The sequence below is a fragment of the Neltuma alba genome, unplaced genomic scaffold (genome assembly GCF_004799145.2).
Source record: "Neltuma alba isolate B1F8T4 unplaced genomic scaffold, ASM479914v2 tig00012732_pilon, whole genome shotgun sequence".
Classification (NCBI taxonomy): Eukaryota; Viridiplantae; Streptophyta; class Magnoliopsida; order Fabales; family Fabaceae; genus Neltuma; species Neltuma alba.
Genome location: NW_021637152.1, coordinates 458,502 through 476,056, shown reverse-complemented (window position 1 = coordinate 476,056; position 17,555 = coordinate 458,502). Strand labels below are relative to the sequence as shown.

General features: G+C 32.5%; 2 protein-coding genes across 2 annotated transcripts; both read right to left on the bottom strand.

Annotated features, from left to right (window-relative positions):
* Window positions 1-3,110: 3,110 nt before the first annotated feature.
* Window positions 3,111-5,771, bottom strand: LOC114730461 (uncharacterized). Its single transcript, XM_028917548.1, has 4 exons — window positions 5,588-5,771; window positions 5,076-5,435; window positions 3,619-3,959; window positions 3,111-3,491 (listed from the first exon to the last, which is right to left on the bottom strand). The coding sequence occupies exons 1-4, from the start codon at window positions 5,715-5,717 to the stop codon at window positions 3,273-3,275; spliced, it is 1,050 nt and encodes a 349-aa protein (XP_028773381.1). The 5' UTR covers window positions 5,718-5,771; the 3' UTR covers window positions 3,111-3,272.
* A 3,574-nt stretch (window positions 5,772-9,345) lies between these two features.
* On the bottom strand, window positions 9,346-12,066 carry LOC114730457 (uncharacterized). The gene is made up of 5 exons (XM_028917543.1): window positions 11,337-12,066; window positions 11,137-11,194; window positions 10,900-10,983; window positions 10,663-10,798; window positions 9,346-10,024 (listed from the first exon to the last, which is right to left on the bottom strand). Exons 1-5 carry the CDS (start codon window positions 11,989-11,991, stop codon window positions 9,719-9,721), a joined length of 1,239 nt encoding a protein of 412 aa, XP_028773376.1. The 5' UTR covers window positions 11,992-12,066; the 3' UTR covers window positions 9,346-9,718.
* Between the last annotated feature and the right edge of the window lie 5,489 nt (window positions 12,067-17,555).

Below are 17,555 nucleotides of genomic sequence, written 5' to 3'. Positions count from 1 at the left end.
TTTTAAATGGATCTTGATTTAGACAGGCTAATTTATTTTTTAAAAAAATCGGGTCTAATTTAATAATTGAAAATCATATTGATTTCGCTATTTTGGATTGTTCCTTCAAATGTGGAGAGGAACCTTATTAAATAGCACAAGATACAAGAAAAGGGGAAAGTGTGAAATTCCAATTTAGATTTTGGGAACATTGCAAATGGAAAATACAAATAGAAGACGTTAAGATTAACTTTAATGGAAGATTGAGTTTGAGATGATATCTTATACACACACATATATATATTCATATATAAAGGTAGAGGAAGATGATTATTCTATTTTCCTAACGTTGCATGCGTAAGTAATATTTTAGCTATTCCAATGTAAATTTGAAGTGATTTGTTTTTTCCTAGTCACCTTGTGGACCAAAATGAACCCTACAGTCTACACAACAAATATTTTTTATTTTGGTTGCCCAGAGTATCCTCTCACCTGAACAGTAAGAAACTAATTTTTCGAGGTACAGTCAGACACCGTAGTGGAGATTCCTCCCAACAATATTTTTTCTATATACACCGTCTTAAAAATCAAACTAAAAACATGATGTTTAAGGTGTTTAAATCCCTTCTACTTGAACTAATACTTGTTGGTTCTACGCAACAAATATGATAATGGCGACAAATCTTCTAAGATTTTTGGGCCAAAAGTTGGGAAGATAAGTTTCAGAACCTATAGCCTGATTGGCCCAGAAGGTTTGTAGTTATCTTGAAAACATTCATAGTGGATCCAAGGCCGGTATTGAGTTGAGTGCGCAGGGCGCATGCGTGCGCCAAGGTTCAAAATATCCAATCAGTCAGGCCAGTGATTTAAAATTTATTATCTCCTATAAAATTAATTAACTAATTTAAATAGATTAAAAAAATAAATTAAATTATTTATTTATAATAAATAGGTGCTGTCTTTTCTAAAATATTCTTACTAATTAAATTTATTGGGTAGAATTATTATTATTATAAGGATTATCTTAGAAAAAATGAATAAATATGAGAAATAAAATAGATTGGGGTCTTATATTTAGAATTAAAATAAAAGTTAAACGAAGTTTTATATTAAAAAATGGAGGTAGTAGTGAGTTAGATTGGCGTCAGATCGAAATCAAACCACAATAATTAAAATAAAATAATTTAATTAAAATATATAAAAAGATTTAATTTTTTTTATTTTTCCTCTTCACATGACTTTTTTTTTTGGTCAAACTCTGCACATAACTCATTAAAAATTTTCTTTTTCTATATTTCTTAAATTTCACTTTTGCTTCTCATCCCCTCTCTTCATCTCTACGCCTTCACGTGACTTGGTTATTTTATTCTTCCCCCCCTTAACAAGTCTCCATCAATTCATATGATAGCACACTAATCTTTCACTCTGTCTTCTCTCCCTCCTACCTCTCTTCTTCTTGAATCCCCATTCCTGCAATCAATGAGGAGGGGATGCCCACCCCCTAAACGGCATCCCTTGGGGATGAGATACCACTTCCTCCTTCTCTCTCTCTCTTAAAAAATTTTATTAATCTTTTAGGGTTAATTTATATTTAGCACTCTAAAATATTTTTCAGTAACACTTAGTATCCTAATTTAATTAATTTTTAATATATCTAGAGTATTTTTTCCAATTAGTGAGTGTTACTAAAAAATACTTTAATGCATTGGATGCACTAAAAATTAATTTATAATAATAGGTATTACAAAAAAAATATTTCAAGATGCTGGATATAGTAAAAATTAATTAATTTGGGATATCGAGTGTTATTAAAAAATACTTTAGGATGCTAAATGTACTAAAATTTCATTAATTTAAGATATTGGGTCTTACTTTAAAAATACTTTAAGATAGTGAATACATTATAAAAATAATTAATTTATGATACTAGGCGCAACTAAAAAAATAATTCAGGGTATTAAATACACTAAAAATTAATCAATTAGGATACTAGACTGAATACACTAAAAATTAACCTAAATAAAACAAATATATATATTTTTAAAAAGGGTCTCATCCCCCAACCCTCGTTATTTGGGGATGAGCATGCCCTACCTAGAGATGCACTAAGCAGGGCATGCGGACCCCTTACTTGGTCTCTTTCGTCTCTTCTCTTTTTTGCCTTGACTTCCATGAGCAGCACGAGTTGAGTTTTAGAAGAGAGAGACTGAGATCAAGATACGGGTTGGGTTTTGGAAGAGGACGACTAATAAGAAGAGCAATCCCGCAAGTTTTGGAGTTTCTTTTCTACCTTTCATTCTTGCCTCTTTTTTAAAAGAATCATCCAAATTTAAAAAAAATTGTAACCCGATAACCCACATCACTCGGCAAGTTAACTGGGTTTTGATTAATCCGACTCATTCCAATTCAATCTCCCCTGAATTTTGTTGCTAAACCGGACTAGATCATAGGTCGATTCTCTAGTTTCCGGAATGAACCGGTCCACTTTTTTTCAACATTGGTGTGTGTCTAATTATTCGCATATAAAAACATATTTGAAATCACTCAAAAAAAAAAAATATTTGAAACCTCTTGAAACAATTTTTTTTTTCATTTTATAAGACAATTTGTCAGATATTTTTCCTGTACAATATAAAAATAGGTTTTCCCCCCCTTAAACTAACAAACAGAAAGGACTAATACCCGCAACAAGACATACCAAAAGGTCGAATTTCTATTGGAAAATATGTTTATATTTAGTGTTAAACAGTATTTCCAACATGATTGTCTTTAATGAAAAAATACCCATTCTTAGGGGGAAAAAAACAGAAGCTTTTTTTAATCTAATCCCGGCAGACATTAAAATTGATTAGAAATAATTAACATTAAATCCCTATGATTTCAGCTCAACTTTAATTAAGTCATGATGTTTTTTATCGGGTCTTATAATTCCTTAATTATAAGCATAGCTTCCTATGTTCATGATTGGTAAATTTAGGAGAAAAATGGATAATAGCGGATAACGAATCAGGACCTTTTTGTCACTTTTAAAGATAAGAGTGGTCGTTCAATATGTACATGGGGAAAAAACCGGGCAGATAACTCAGCACAAAACAAAACAGCGACACTTAGCAATTAGAAACCTATAATAAACTCAAGCTGCACCTTCAATGGGGCATTACATTGATGGAAACGCCCCACCCAAAAGAAAAAACAAAACAAACCAAATGCAAAAGGAAGAAAAGGAAGAAAACTAATAATGATACCCTACATATATCAAACATGATCCAAAGAAATATACACAGCGATGAAAGTCAGTAATTCTCAGCCACGGGCCTAGATGGAAAAAGCCTCAGAAGGAATGTCAACAATGACCAGAGGCATACCAACCCTAGAAATTGGAAGATCACAACCATTGCAAACAAGGCACCACTTCGTTCTACCAATTCAGGGGATTTAGGGAGCCCCGACATTGAGTACATCAGCCGCTCCACAAAATTAACAGCTTTCGTCAGCTGATACAGCCTATACACCTGGCAGATCAGTTCCAAATGTTATGACCTTGACTAACTTTCTTAAACCAAGTCTATTTTCAATTGGCTGGTAAATGAAACCACGTGACGCTTCAATTTAAAAGGAGCCCCACACAACATAACGTACCTCGAATATAATGGGGACTAGAGGCCAGCAAGATGACCCACGCTTGTCCAAATATCTCTCAAATGCCAATTGAACAGCACAACCAATCAAGAAAGGAGCTACTGCAACCAGGGATGCCAGGCCAACCACCGGCCAGATAAAATACACAAGAAAGACAGGAGCAATAACCTTGAGGCCCGTTGTGAAAAAAGCGGATGATAAGTATCCTCTGAGACCTGTGATAAGACCCCATCTTTTCGCGCTATACTGCAAATATGGCCTTTGGACATGATCAACCACACGAAGATAAGTCACCAGCCCAAAGTAGAAAACGGCCTCAGAAAACAGTGAACTCATCATATCTGCATTTTATTGAACATGGAAATAATTATTAGAGATATTTCCACCCGGCTGCTAATAAGATTTTTTTTTACAATCAAAACCATGTCAAATGTAAAATTCAACTTCCTTGCCCTAAGAATGTCATTGGAAAGAGAAAATTTAACCAAAATTACTAAAGATATTTTCTACATAAACACGTCAAACTAAAACAAAGCAAACCACGCATCTATTTCAACCCAAACGTCCATGAGCATAATTAAGTATGCATGGGCACCAGAAACACATCAGAATCTGAAGAGCAATCAGTAAATAATGAAATCCATTGACAACAAGTCATGGCAATTCTTCTAAAAAAGTAACAAGGACATTCTTTAATATCTGTTTCACAGTTCACTTTGTTTTTCTTCCTCACAATCTAATAAACATCAAGGCTTCTCTATTTCATCCCCTGTTGTTTTGTTTGGATAGGTGATAGGTGAAGGAAGCGAAGGTCATGTTGTTAGAGGCATCACCACAAAAATCATTTACTCTACTTTCTGTTTTGGTATTGAAATTTTAAATGAAATTCAATTAATTATTATAGTAGTAAATCATATAAAGCTCAGGGAATTGGGCCAGAAGACAGCTTGGATAAAGGAAGCTACAGAAATCTTAAACTCTAGTTATCACCTCAGTCAACATTCGCCTTAATTGATAACATGAGCATGTAAACATAACAGCATTATGAAGCTGCTTTTCAGAATCCTGCCTGCATGAGTCTTCAATGATCACATAAGTAGTAACTTCTAATGGGGCGTGTGTGTGTGTTTTCTTTCTTTTTCTTTTTTTCCTTTTTGACTTTGGCCAATAATGATGCGAGTTACATACAGATGTGGAGTGGTGGTAGCACAAACTAGAGGCTTGTGCTGGAGTTGAGTAGTTGACGCAACTTATAACTTCAGCATATCATTGAACTTCTTATCGATCATTAATGAAACGAATATAAATAGACGTTCGAAAGTTTTGATCTTTCTGGCAGAGGAATTCTAACACAGACAAAATATAGATGCATCATAATACACAGAAACACAAACACAGTATAAAGACGTGCCGAATTCACAAAAATGTGAAGAGCAAGTACAAGGTTCTATAAATACCTACTAGAATCTCATCTTTGAAGAACGCCTCAATCACATTGCCAAGGAAGAACTGCGGAAGAATCAAAGACAATATGAACGCAAGTGGGGCTAAGACCCAGACGAGAGAGCCCTTCTCTTCTTGAAAAGGAGCGGACACCAATTTTCTCTCTTCAACTGCGTGGTGTGTTAACCCATAGAAAGAAACAGAACCTGATTTTCCACGAAATGGCTCCACCCCATGATATCTAGTAACAGGCACACTAGAACGCTGTCCTGGATTTAATTCCAATCCACCATCTTCATTGGAAATCGAAGCATTAATAACAGACCTTTTGTTAAAGCGCAACCGTAAAGGTTCTCTAGTCAGCCATTTCAAACCTGAAACGGAATGTGCCGCAAAATTTCGTCTTATGAGAATATTAGACAGAAGACGGTGCGAAAGAGAAAAGATAGAAACACGCCACCATGTAATAATATGGAAAAAAAAATTATGACATCCACCCAGATATTCAACTGACAAGAAAATGTACGTTTGGACGCAGCTGCAGGGCGAAGTCCCTGAAATCTCAATGACGACTTCGAATGGAAGAATTCCAAGGAGCGATGATTAGAAGAAAATGTTTGAGAGGGAAGCCCACAACAAACAGATTGCAATTCCATTTTTTGAATTTAGGGTTTAAGCCTCTGAGCTATTCGCAGAGCTCACTAAACTTTCTCCGCCTAAAACCCTCATCTCTTTGCGGAAGTACAGTGTATATGTGAAACTGACCCGAAGAGGGCAACAAAAGTAATAAGAAGTTCCATTCGGCATTCACCATGTTACGAGCCTAGAACATTTTTTCTTCACTTTTTTTTTTTTTTGCCTGAACGAGACTAGAACATTTTTTTTTCATTTTTGGGCCTGAAGACTAGAACATTTCAATGGAAGGGAGACCCACTTTTCCTATTTTGGTAGGCACAGATGATTTTTTGTTGTGGACAATTTTATTTGATTATGCACACTTTTTCTTAATAAGAATTCAAACTTTATTCAACACATTATGAGGAGCTAGATTTTCTGAAAAATTTTAAATTTTTTTTAAAATTTTTTTTCAAGACAACCTATTTAATGATTTAAGTACTCGATTTAACTTTTTGACAAAAGATAATAAAAACAGCATAAGATTCAGGATTCACATTCAACCATCTGAACCCAATTTTTTTTTCCTCATCTAACCATTTTAAACCTGTATTAAACCAATTATAGCCTGGGTGACCCACTTTAATAAGGTAGGCATAGAAAGATGAGATAAATTTTTTTTTTTGGCCATCAATCAGATAAAAAAATTTTATTGCTTGTGTTTAAAATCATTCCAGTGAATTATAAGAAAAGACTAGAAGAAGCATTTGTCAGTGATTAACACCTTTCTTTAATGGGGGAAAAAAACACTTTTCATAGCAGACGGAATCTAGTTTGTTAGATTTATATTAACTTTATATTTTCAATTCCTTACATGCTTACACGATATTAAAAAAGAAACTACATTATTCATAATTTAAGAATAATATAATTTTTAGAAAATTTTATTTTATATATCAGCAAGATACTTTTGGTCAGGAAAGCATAATATAGCAATATATATGGATTTTTTGATTTAATTTAAGATCAATGTCAATATAACCATCATCAATATAATATATGAAAATAAGACACGATTTATAAGTAGGGAGTAATATAATTTATTTCTTATATTTTTTGAAGGATTAATACGAACTTTGATTTTTTAAATTTTTTCTCATTTTGGTTTTAGTCTCTCAAATTTTAAATCATAAGTTTTTGTCCTTTAAATTTTTTTTCCATTTAAAACATTTGTTCCTATAATCTAATAAAAACTTGGATCATTTTGTTCCTAGAGGGACCAAAACTTATTGTTTAAAATTTGAGGGATCAAAACCAAAATGAGGACAAATTTGAGCAACTAAATATTATATTAATCCTTTTTGGAATAAAAAGGGATTCTCCTTTTTTTTACAATAAAAAATAAAAGATAAAAGGGATTCATTGCTAAACTATGTCATACAAGTGGTTGGAAGGAATGAACCCAACATACCAAAACGGGCCTTTCTTCCTCAGCCCACTTCTTCCAGGCCCAATGAACACATCTTCGAGCCCATTAGTCACTCATCTATGGTTTCAAATTTCAATTCATATCATCATCACGCCCATCCATTCAATTTTGCTTCACTTCGCGGAGGGGGGAAAATTGAAGTTTGGTTTCTTTTCCTTTATCACATGTTCTGCCTATCAACGGGCTCTAATTCTCTCCAAGGGAAATTTTTTATTGCCAACTTTCCAAGGAAAATTTGTTAATATCAAAATTTAATTACAAATAATCCCTATATTGATTAAGCATGTTAAGAAGTTTTCATCAAGAAGTAGCTCTGATATACATGATTAATAAAGATATTTTAGAGAAGACAATATTCATTTATTATACATAACTAACTTAACTAATTTTCTTACTATCCGCAAATTAGTTATCTATTTCTTACATTAAAAACAAGAGGTAGCAATATCTCTTGTTCTGACTCCAAAACTCCATCTAGAACTCAGATTGACCTCCTCTGGTCTGACCTTCTCTTATATTGTATGCATACACGTGCTGTTTGTATGATATACATACACATATACATATACATATATATATAGAGAGAGAGAGAGAAAGCTAGCCTGGGAGAGAGGGAGACTTGGTCAATAGCTATGGAGTCAGTTGTTGTCGTTTTTTAGTATATATTTGTCATCAACTAGTAGTATCTCTCATTTATTCAAGTAGGGTCTCTTCCTTGTCATGCCAGTAACCTCATCTCCTGCATTTGGTTACATCTCTCTCTCTCTCTCTCTCTCCCCATGTGTACTGTATTAAATGTTTCCTGCAAAACGCAAGTTATCCTTCTATATGTAATTTAGTAAGCTCAACTCTGAACCTAATAATACAGCTGACTCCTATATATATGGTCATTGATTTAAAAATGATTATACATGTATTTTGTATTCAGATAAAAATAAAAAGAGAAGATAAGTGGATAGAAGGACTTTAAATGAATGATCACATGATTATTAATTCAGTTACTTAGTGTTTTATTTCAGCTAACTAGGGCTCTCAATTATATCAACATGACGTGACAGTTAAATTCAAGTCATATTAGATTAAAGGGTTAATATAATTTTTGGTTCTTTAAGTTTGTTCTTATTTTAGTTTTGATCTCTCAAGTTTCAAACTATAGGTTTTGGTCCCTCAAAAAGTAAAATGGTTCAATTTTTTTTTTTTTTTGATTATAAGGACCAATGCTTTAAATGAAATGAAACTTAAATGACTAAAATCTATAGCTTGAAACTTGAGGGATCAAAATCAAAATAAGAGCAAACTTAAGAAACCAGAAATTATATTAACCCTACATTTAATTACAGTCTGAAGGTTGAGTGAATATACATGATTTAAATCGAGTTTGATAGAAGGCTTTGCTGATATTTTTGAAGAAGTAATAATAGCATAAAGGTAAGAATTAAAGACAGAAAGGGATTGTTTGATTCATAAAAGGAAGTGAGCACATGGGTGAATATACTTAGCTTATCTCCTGAGGTTAACACACACACACACACACGTCTATATACTTTCTCTGATCCTTATTACAGTAAAACACTTCTAATCACCTTGATAGACAAAATCAGTAAAAGGTGGTTAAGTTATTCACTTTATCTGAAAGTGAAAAAGTAATTTCCCAATTTAATCCATACTTAATACCATGAATTGCATCTAAAAAGTCACATAGAAAGCAATCTTAGAAAAATATAATTAGTACTCTACTCAGTGAGTTATAATAAGAACCATTTAAACAGTAGAGAAGCACATGACAGATGGATTGAAAAGTATTAGAAAGAAACGCAAACCAACTCGAAGGGCATGACATAACAATATTGACCCCCACAAGGCCAAAAAGTTTTGAGAATACAAAAAACAAAGGAGAAAGGGGTAAAAAAGAAAGGGAAGAAGAGGGGTTGGTGGTCCTACACACAGTGACCTCTGCATAAGAGTGTATATATGCCCAGGCCACACCCACAAACAGGCTGTTAAAGAATGAGAAAGAAAGAGAAAGAGACACAAATAATGCAAAATCTGATGGGTCACATGGCCTCTTCTAATAAAGCATACTGACACCCACACATGCCCTTGCTTTTGCCCCTATTCCCACATTCACATGTTCACTGTCCCCCAAGTCCCCCACCACCTCCTTCTTCATTACAACAATATAATATCTCCAAATATTCATTGGGATTCAACTCATTTAATACATAGTCTCTTAGTCATTAATTACTCTCTCCAAATACATAGCAGTAATAAAATTATACAAGAAGCTCCTACTCTATATCTAAGAATAAAATCTTCACTCTCAAACTTCACCAACTAATAAGCTAAGTACAATGAAAACATCTTTTGCCTAATAATTTTATGCACAATACAAGTACTGATGAAATTGAACTATAGTTAGCAGGCTATAGAAGCATTTGTATGTTGAGCTTTTTTGGGTCAATCAACAGTGTCTCCAAGCACGACTCGAACCATATATTATGTTTGTTTTTTGCTGGCAGTTCCAACACTTTCTTCTCTCTTGGGAATTAATGTTCACTGTGGAGTAGGGGTCTCTATGGTGGTACGGATGATGGGGCTGGGAGCTGCAAGGATAGTGCATTGCAAGTGTCTGTGGCAAGTGGTTAAGTGGTCATTGGTGAGGCCAGCTGCTTGCATGAATGAATGAACCACGGTTGGACCAACGAACCTGAACCCTCTTCGTACCATGTCTTTACTAATGCTTTCTGATTTTGAGGTCTTCACTGGGATTTTGTGGCCAAACTTGTATTGAGTTGAGATGGGTTTGTGGTTCACAAACCCCCATATGTATTTGTCCAATGAACCAAACTCCTTGTTAATCTGCAATAACGGCATAATTTGCCCACACAGCATATTAGTCATTAAATAGATAGACTCATAAGTAGTCATAATAATACACGTCTCCTTTTTCTTGGGTGATCTTAAGAATGCATCTCCGTGATTCCTTCAGAGTCATATACTTTTGAATTTACTGACCTTTTATAAAATATATTACTGCATAGTAGTTTTTATTACAAGTTTTGGTATGAAAAATAAGATTTTTTGCACTATTTATAACTTGTCAACTACATAACTTTATATAACTGTTTTTAGCCTTATATAGCTTTAAGATGTAGAGTAGTTCAATGAGAGAAAATTATTAAGATGTAGCCGGGAATAAGTCGTTATCATTGAAAGCCTGACTTGAGGTAACAAAAAAAGGAGTTTGTGAAGTGTTGTCATATATGAAATATTGAAAATTTTATGTTATTTTCATTTGGGCCCCAGCAAAACTGGGACTTGTATATATCAGTTGATAGTGCCAAGAGACAAATAATTATATAATTCATGTAGCACAAAAGTGGTTTATTTTCTTTTTATTTTAAAGTCGCCCCCCAGATTTTATAGTTTATGTATGTATACTTGAGATTTGAGAATATCAAGTTCAACAAAATTAGAGGCTAATTATTTGTGCATACCTTTAAAATTCGGTTAGCATTATCAACAACGCCTCGGACTCTGCTAATATCAATGCCATATTCAGAGCTGATAGACATCATTTGCTTATCACTCAAGTTCGCCACAGTTTCTGCATCAAATTCTGAAAACGCTTTCCTGTTTTCAGAAACCATTAATTCATCAAACTTATTAATTTCACCATCACATATATCTATATATATATAAAATGTAGTGAGCTTCTTTGAGAAGAATCCAACCTGAAATCGTGACGTTTCTTCAAGATTGAGGTCCAATCTGATCCAACCTGAGCGCCGCTTAGAACAAGAAGTTCGAACAACATTCTGTATTTACATATAATTGAGGGTTATTGTCATTTGAGTCAGCATTTTCTGTATTTGTTTTATGATGTGTGAAATTGTTTATATTTATGTGAGAGATAGGGATATAGAGACTATAAATAATATATATAGAGAGAGAGAGAGGGGTGGCCTTACTTGTCATCATGAACTGGAACTCCCCATTCTTCATCATGATAAGCAACGTAAATGGGATCTATCCATCGGACAGAGAATTTCAGATTAGTAAATTAATTCTGTGTTTAAGGTAAGACATCATTTCACATATGGGTTCTCAAAATGATTGCTTTTTGGAGGGGAAAAAAGAAGATAATTTGAGTTCTATAAGTAATTATTACCAGAATTGGCTGTGATAAAGCTGCATCGCTTCTCCTCCTCATTTGGTTTTGTGGTGATCAAAGAGTCCGAGGAAGAAGAAGAAGAATTATCAACAAGAGGAGCTCTTTCAAAGTTGGCAGACTTGGATCTTCCATAATGAGCGATCTTCATCTTTCTCTGTTTCTGCTGAAGAGCCATCTGTTCCCTCCTCACAGCAGCAATACTTCCAGGAGACTCAGTGATCAACGACGAACAATAACTGAACGAAGCCTCCACCACGGCAGACCCCTCCTTGAAGCTCTTTGACTTCTTCCTCTCCAAGGTAGGACGAGAACTAGTTTTAATCATGGAGCTTCTTGGGGTCACAACTTTCTCAGAGCTTGAGTTCAAGCTATTACTATCATTATTGTTGCCTGGCCTCTTTATAGCAGGAGGCCTAGGAGACTTTGACTTTGGAGAAACTGGAGCAGAAGTAGTGGTGGTCTTGCTGCTTACAGAAAGTGGCTTTGGCGGCACTTTCTTGATCGAGCTTCTTCTCTCTAGGGTTGGGACTCGGTTGCAGGTGGGCTGAAGGACCAGCCGGCCATTGAGCTTGGCCGTGGTCATGGCGGTAGCGGTGGCGGTAGCGGTGGGTTCTAGGCCTACAGTGACTTTGTTGGCCTTTGAGGGGCACATTTTTGTGGGGTTGTACGTAGTTGGAAATATGAAGTATGTGTTAATACTGGCAGAATGATCAGAAGAAGGAGAAGATGAGGAAAGTGAGGGAATGGATGAAGAAGGAGGGAAGGGAGGAGGGTGGGGTTATATAAGAAGTGGGGAAAGGTGGGGACATGTAAATGGGGATCACAGGAACATGGGGAAGTTGATGAACCATATAACCTTTTTTTCATGCTTAATTAATAATTATTATTAGTATTATGGGACAGTTTCGATGATCTAAATATCTTTAAAATTTTAATTATTTTAAGAATTTAAATTATTTATTAAACTCAAAAATAAACTATTTAATTTTCAGAATATTTTTAATAATTATATTTTATCGCATTTATGTTCAATACATTGTAATTTAATTATGATTTTCAGGATTCTTTAATATATTTTAATCTTTACATAAAATTTTCTATCAAAAGAGAAGAAAAACTTCTGTTACGTGAGAATACTAAGCCAATACTCCCTCCTGTCTTGTATATAAGTTTCACTTTTGCAGACAGATTTGATCCAAAATATAAGCTTCATTTTTTTAGTTTGTCTGAGCATTTATTATTTCTTTTTGTTATTTTGCCCTTAGTTAATTGTATTTAGTGCTCCCTCCCTCTCATTAATATTACCTCATATATTCTCTGTCATCACTTTTTTCATTTATTGCCTCTCTCATTTACTCTCTTAATAAATAAGAAAAAATTTGAAGGAAAAAAATTACATTTCTGATATATTTATTATTTTTAATTAATTTTAATTGCTAGTTCGTTAAAGATGATTTGGTTATTTGAAACTTATATATATAGGACTGGAGAGAGTATATATATAGTAATTAAAATAAACTTTAATTTGACCTTCATATATATATATATGAATATTTTTATTTGTTGATAGCTTATATCTTTTGTTATGCATATATCGTTAATTTCTGGTATGATCCGTGATGTGATTTGGTAAAAAGGTGTAAGACTAATGAGTTGTTATGATCACGAGGGTTGAATAATGAGAGAATCAAGGGAAGCTAATAAGAGGATTTGTTGGGTGGGATTTTTGTTGTGCTGGTATCACATGCCTTTTTTGGCCCCCTTAAGTACACTATTTCAACCCTTTCTAATTGTAATAATGTTTGAAAGTTTAAAATAAATAATTATATTTAGTAAATCAATTACGTTTAAAATAAAACTATCCATAGCATGAGAATTTTCGCTATGCTTCGTAAGGGCTTGTTTGAAGATTCTTATATTAAATGTCTATCAATATGTGTGAATATAAGGTGAGATAAGACTTTTCTCATATATTTATCTCGTATTCTGTAAATTACTATTAAAAAATTATTTTTGAAAGATCTTATCGTCATTCCAAACTATTTTTAAGCCAATTTGTTTTTTAGGATGTTTCTCTAAATTTTAAATTGTTTATCCAAACTCGACTACGTAAACTTCAATATAAAAAATAAAAATAAAAGACACTAGATATGTTTGTTTGTATATTAACATACTCTCTAGTTCTATTTATAAGTCACTTCCAACATATTTACACAGAAAAAAAATCTTAAACTTATTAACTTCATTTAAAATTCAACAACTTTTTAATTTTATCCCCATTTGATATAATTATACTTCATGTAAATAAAGTCAACACAATAATAAATGAAGGGTAAAATTGTATATCAATACAAAAAGTTTCTCTTAGTGTCCTATAAATAGGATCACAAAATATCTTCTCTCTTTACCTCTTAAATAGGACCAGAGGAGTAGAATATGAGATGGTATTATACAAAAGTCTTCACTTTTTTAATCATGTGAGAGGCTCCAAGATGTTTCCAAGGACTCTTTAATAAGGATGGAGCGGTGAAAAAGGAAAAGGTTGAAAAAAAATGCAAGAAAAGGACCAATCAGTGATGGCTGGTCCATTAACTCTTTATTAGCCCTGCGGAATCTCATTCCCCCCCCCCCTCTCAGCTCACACACACCACAAAGTAAGGTTGTTTTGATCTCTTTCTTTCTCTCTTTATTTCTTGGGTCCTCACTATTCTTTCCATCTTCCCCTCATATACTTTCATTTTTGTATATATCGTTTATATATAAGTTATTGGGACAATTATACGATTAAATTAATATGTTATTCATATAATATTATGTATGTGTTGTACTTATATGGTTTAACTAACGTTTTTTTGGGTGAAAAGTGGCAATATTACATAGGAAAAATTGGTCTAAAACACTAATTTGATAATTTTATTAGCTAAAAAAAGACTTGAATTTGAGCGGGTACAGCTCTTCATCAAATATGTATAATATATCTTCAACTATATATATACACACATATAACTTTCATTTTAAAGATTTTTTTTGGGCATATCTTTAAAGCTATTGTGTAAAATTAGAGAAGAATTGAACCCATTAAAGATGAGTTACACCAAGCCTTTTTAATTAGACGATAAAATCTTAAAACAGATATTTTTATCCAAATTTTCTCATCATATATATATATATGCTTTGGTTAAAGGAACAATGAGCAGATTTGAAGCCACAAACGGTGGTGGATTATATTTTCCAAGGTTTTCATGATTGAAACCCTAGATATAAAAATATCTATATTCCTTTTGTGCAGCTTTTGGTCTGGTTACAGCCTCACAGGGCCATAACCAAGTGTTCTTCTTCTGTGGATTACAGCTCAAAACTGATCATCATTTAAAGTTCCTGAATATCGCCTTTTATTATCAAAATGACACTTTATTATATTCCCCAAGCACGAGGATTGAAGGAAGCATAACAATGATATATTAAAAAAAAATAAACATAAAAATAAAAAGTGAAGAAAAGAAAGTGATGCATGCAAGCATAATTAACCTGTCTGAGGAGTTTGTATTATCTATGTATATTTCAAGTCTCTCAGTGTTCGTTCTCTGACACATTCAACAATTCTCTGGAAAGGAATTGATCCATCTCAGGTTTCAGATACATGAACTGTATAAAGAAAATATATCAAATTTTGTGCTTTTTTTTTTAATGTTAAAAAGTTGTGTCACTTTGTTAATTTTTAGTTGTGAACTTGTGATGATCAGATCTTTATTTTTTGATATGGGAATTGGATATAGAATCTTTGACTACATAGGGTCTAGGGCACATCTCAACCATTCCCAAGGTTTAATCATTGTTTGAATGGATCTAATCAATTTTTTTAATAAACACAAAACCCAAAAATTACTAAAACTTAATGTATCACCCAACCAATAACATTTTCTGTCACTCCAACGTACTTACTAAAGTAACGTAATCTGAAAGTTAATTGGTCCCAAACAGAAACTCAGGATTAAGTCTTCTATAAATAAACAAGTGGAAGTTCTGTTTGCTTTGTTTTTTTTTTTTTAATAGCATTTGGATATAAATACATGCTGTCTTTGATCTTTAATACTCTCTGATCCTTATTAAACTAAAGCAATCTGAAAGTTGATTGGTCGCAAACAGAAACTGAAGATTAGTTCTCTATATTAAAACTAGTCCAAGTTTTTGTGGCATTTGGATATAAACACCAACTCTTCTGGTTCTATTCATAAGTCACTTCTAACATGTTTTACACAGACTAAGAAAAATTTTAAATATCATTGACTCTTATTTAAAATTTAACAGTTTTTTAACTTTATCCCTATTTAATACATATTATACTTCATATAAATAAAATCAACACAATAATAAATAAAGAGTAAAATTGTATATCTATATTAACAAAATTTCTCTCAGTGCCTTATAAATAAAACTAAAAAATAGATTCTCTTTGCCTATAAATAAGACCAGAGTAGCACACAAATGAGCTTGTTAGAATGCAACTTTAAAAGAATGGCCATCCAATCTCACAAAATTGAACTAATAAATCTATAGTAGTTCACCCACCTCCTTGTCATTCGGAATTTTTTTGTGATAGCTCTCTTCGTGAACATCAACCTCTTAAGAAAGCATTTTTGTTATGAATATCGAAAGGGTGAACTCAAGCCTAAAATATTAATCTATATTAGATAGGAGAGACTCTTAAATCTATAAACTACATTTCATTTATATGAGGCTCCTTAATATAAAACTCATAACAACCTTATATACACACGGATACTAATATGACGAGTCGAAAAAAAAAAGTGAAAATGAAGATGAACATCGGTCATCATGTCCTCTTTATTATTATAGGGTTTGGATTTTTTTAAACTATTATTAATTTTAAACTTCAAGTTTATTTTTGAAATCAGCTTTCTTTTTATTATGCATATATGTTATTAAGAAAGGTATCTCACTTTATAAAATTCCTTGCAGTTCTAAGTTTTAAATTCCCCTTTTGTTCTGTCATGCTGTGTGGTTGAATTATTCCTCTTATTTTCATTTTAAAGATGAAATCTAACCGACCATCACATGATTTTTTTCCCTAATCAAAATGAATGATAATTAATGGAGGGGACTATTTAATTAATAATTATTGTATTCTGATTATTCTTATTCCCCATCCATTTGCTCTATATACAGGCGCCTATAAGTATAGGTTTGCCCTTTTTATTGTAACTATTGAATTACCCACCTTTCCAAAATTAGGGTTTGGATTATGTTATGTTGAGTTGATACTTTTGCCACACGAAAGAGACATCCCATGTGATTAACAACCGACCTTTTCATTTCATTAATTATTTATTACTCTAATATAATTAATATATAATGAGTGCTAAGTTAAATATATTTATGGCCAAATTAAAATTCTATATTATTCTATAATTTGTATACACGCTATTGATGATATAATGGATGGGTGTCAATATTCTGCACACGGTTTGCTTAATTATTACATTTTTCCTATTTTGTTCTTTCTTTCCTATTATTAGGATAAAAATGTTCATGATTCTTATTTCCTGGAGGCTTCATTCATGCGTTTCCGAATTATAATGTCCCAATAATATTTAGACAACTTTTGTACTTTTAATTTTTTATTTTTGTCAATCTGTCTTGTATATGTAATTTAAACTCAAATTATATAAAGGGTTAGTCTTGTATTTTCTTCGTAGACAAACAGCACATGGTGGTTATTTCTTAGAGGCTTCCTTTGTTGACTTATTTTACTTCAACTATGTTATTGCCATAATAATAATAATAATAATAATAATAATAATAATAATAATAATAATAATAATAATAATAATAATAAAGTGGAGGTTCAGGCCAGAGTTTGCAAACTTTACAACTCATATTTATTAACGTTAGATTTGGTTAACACATTCATATAAATGATTATTAATTTAGAAAAAAAGACAAAAGAAAATATGCATCATTGAATTACAAAATCATGTTTGCAGTGTATAAATAAAGTCTTATAATTGGAACATGAGCTAGTATTACTTATGAGAAATTGAATTTCTTCCATTATTTTGCCATATCTCTTGCTCACAATCTTATGTTTATGAAAATTTTGACGGAGACACTTGGTATTATTTGAATTACAAGATCCTGATGAGTTTTTTTCTAGTTGACTCAATTACTGTTGATCCCTCATATATACTATCTCTG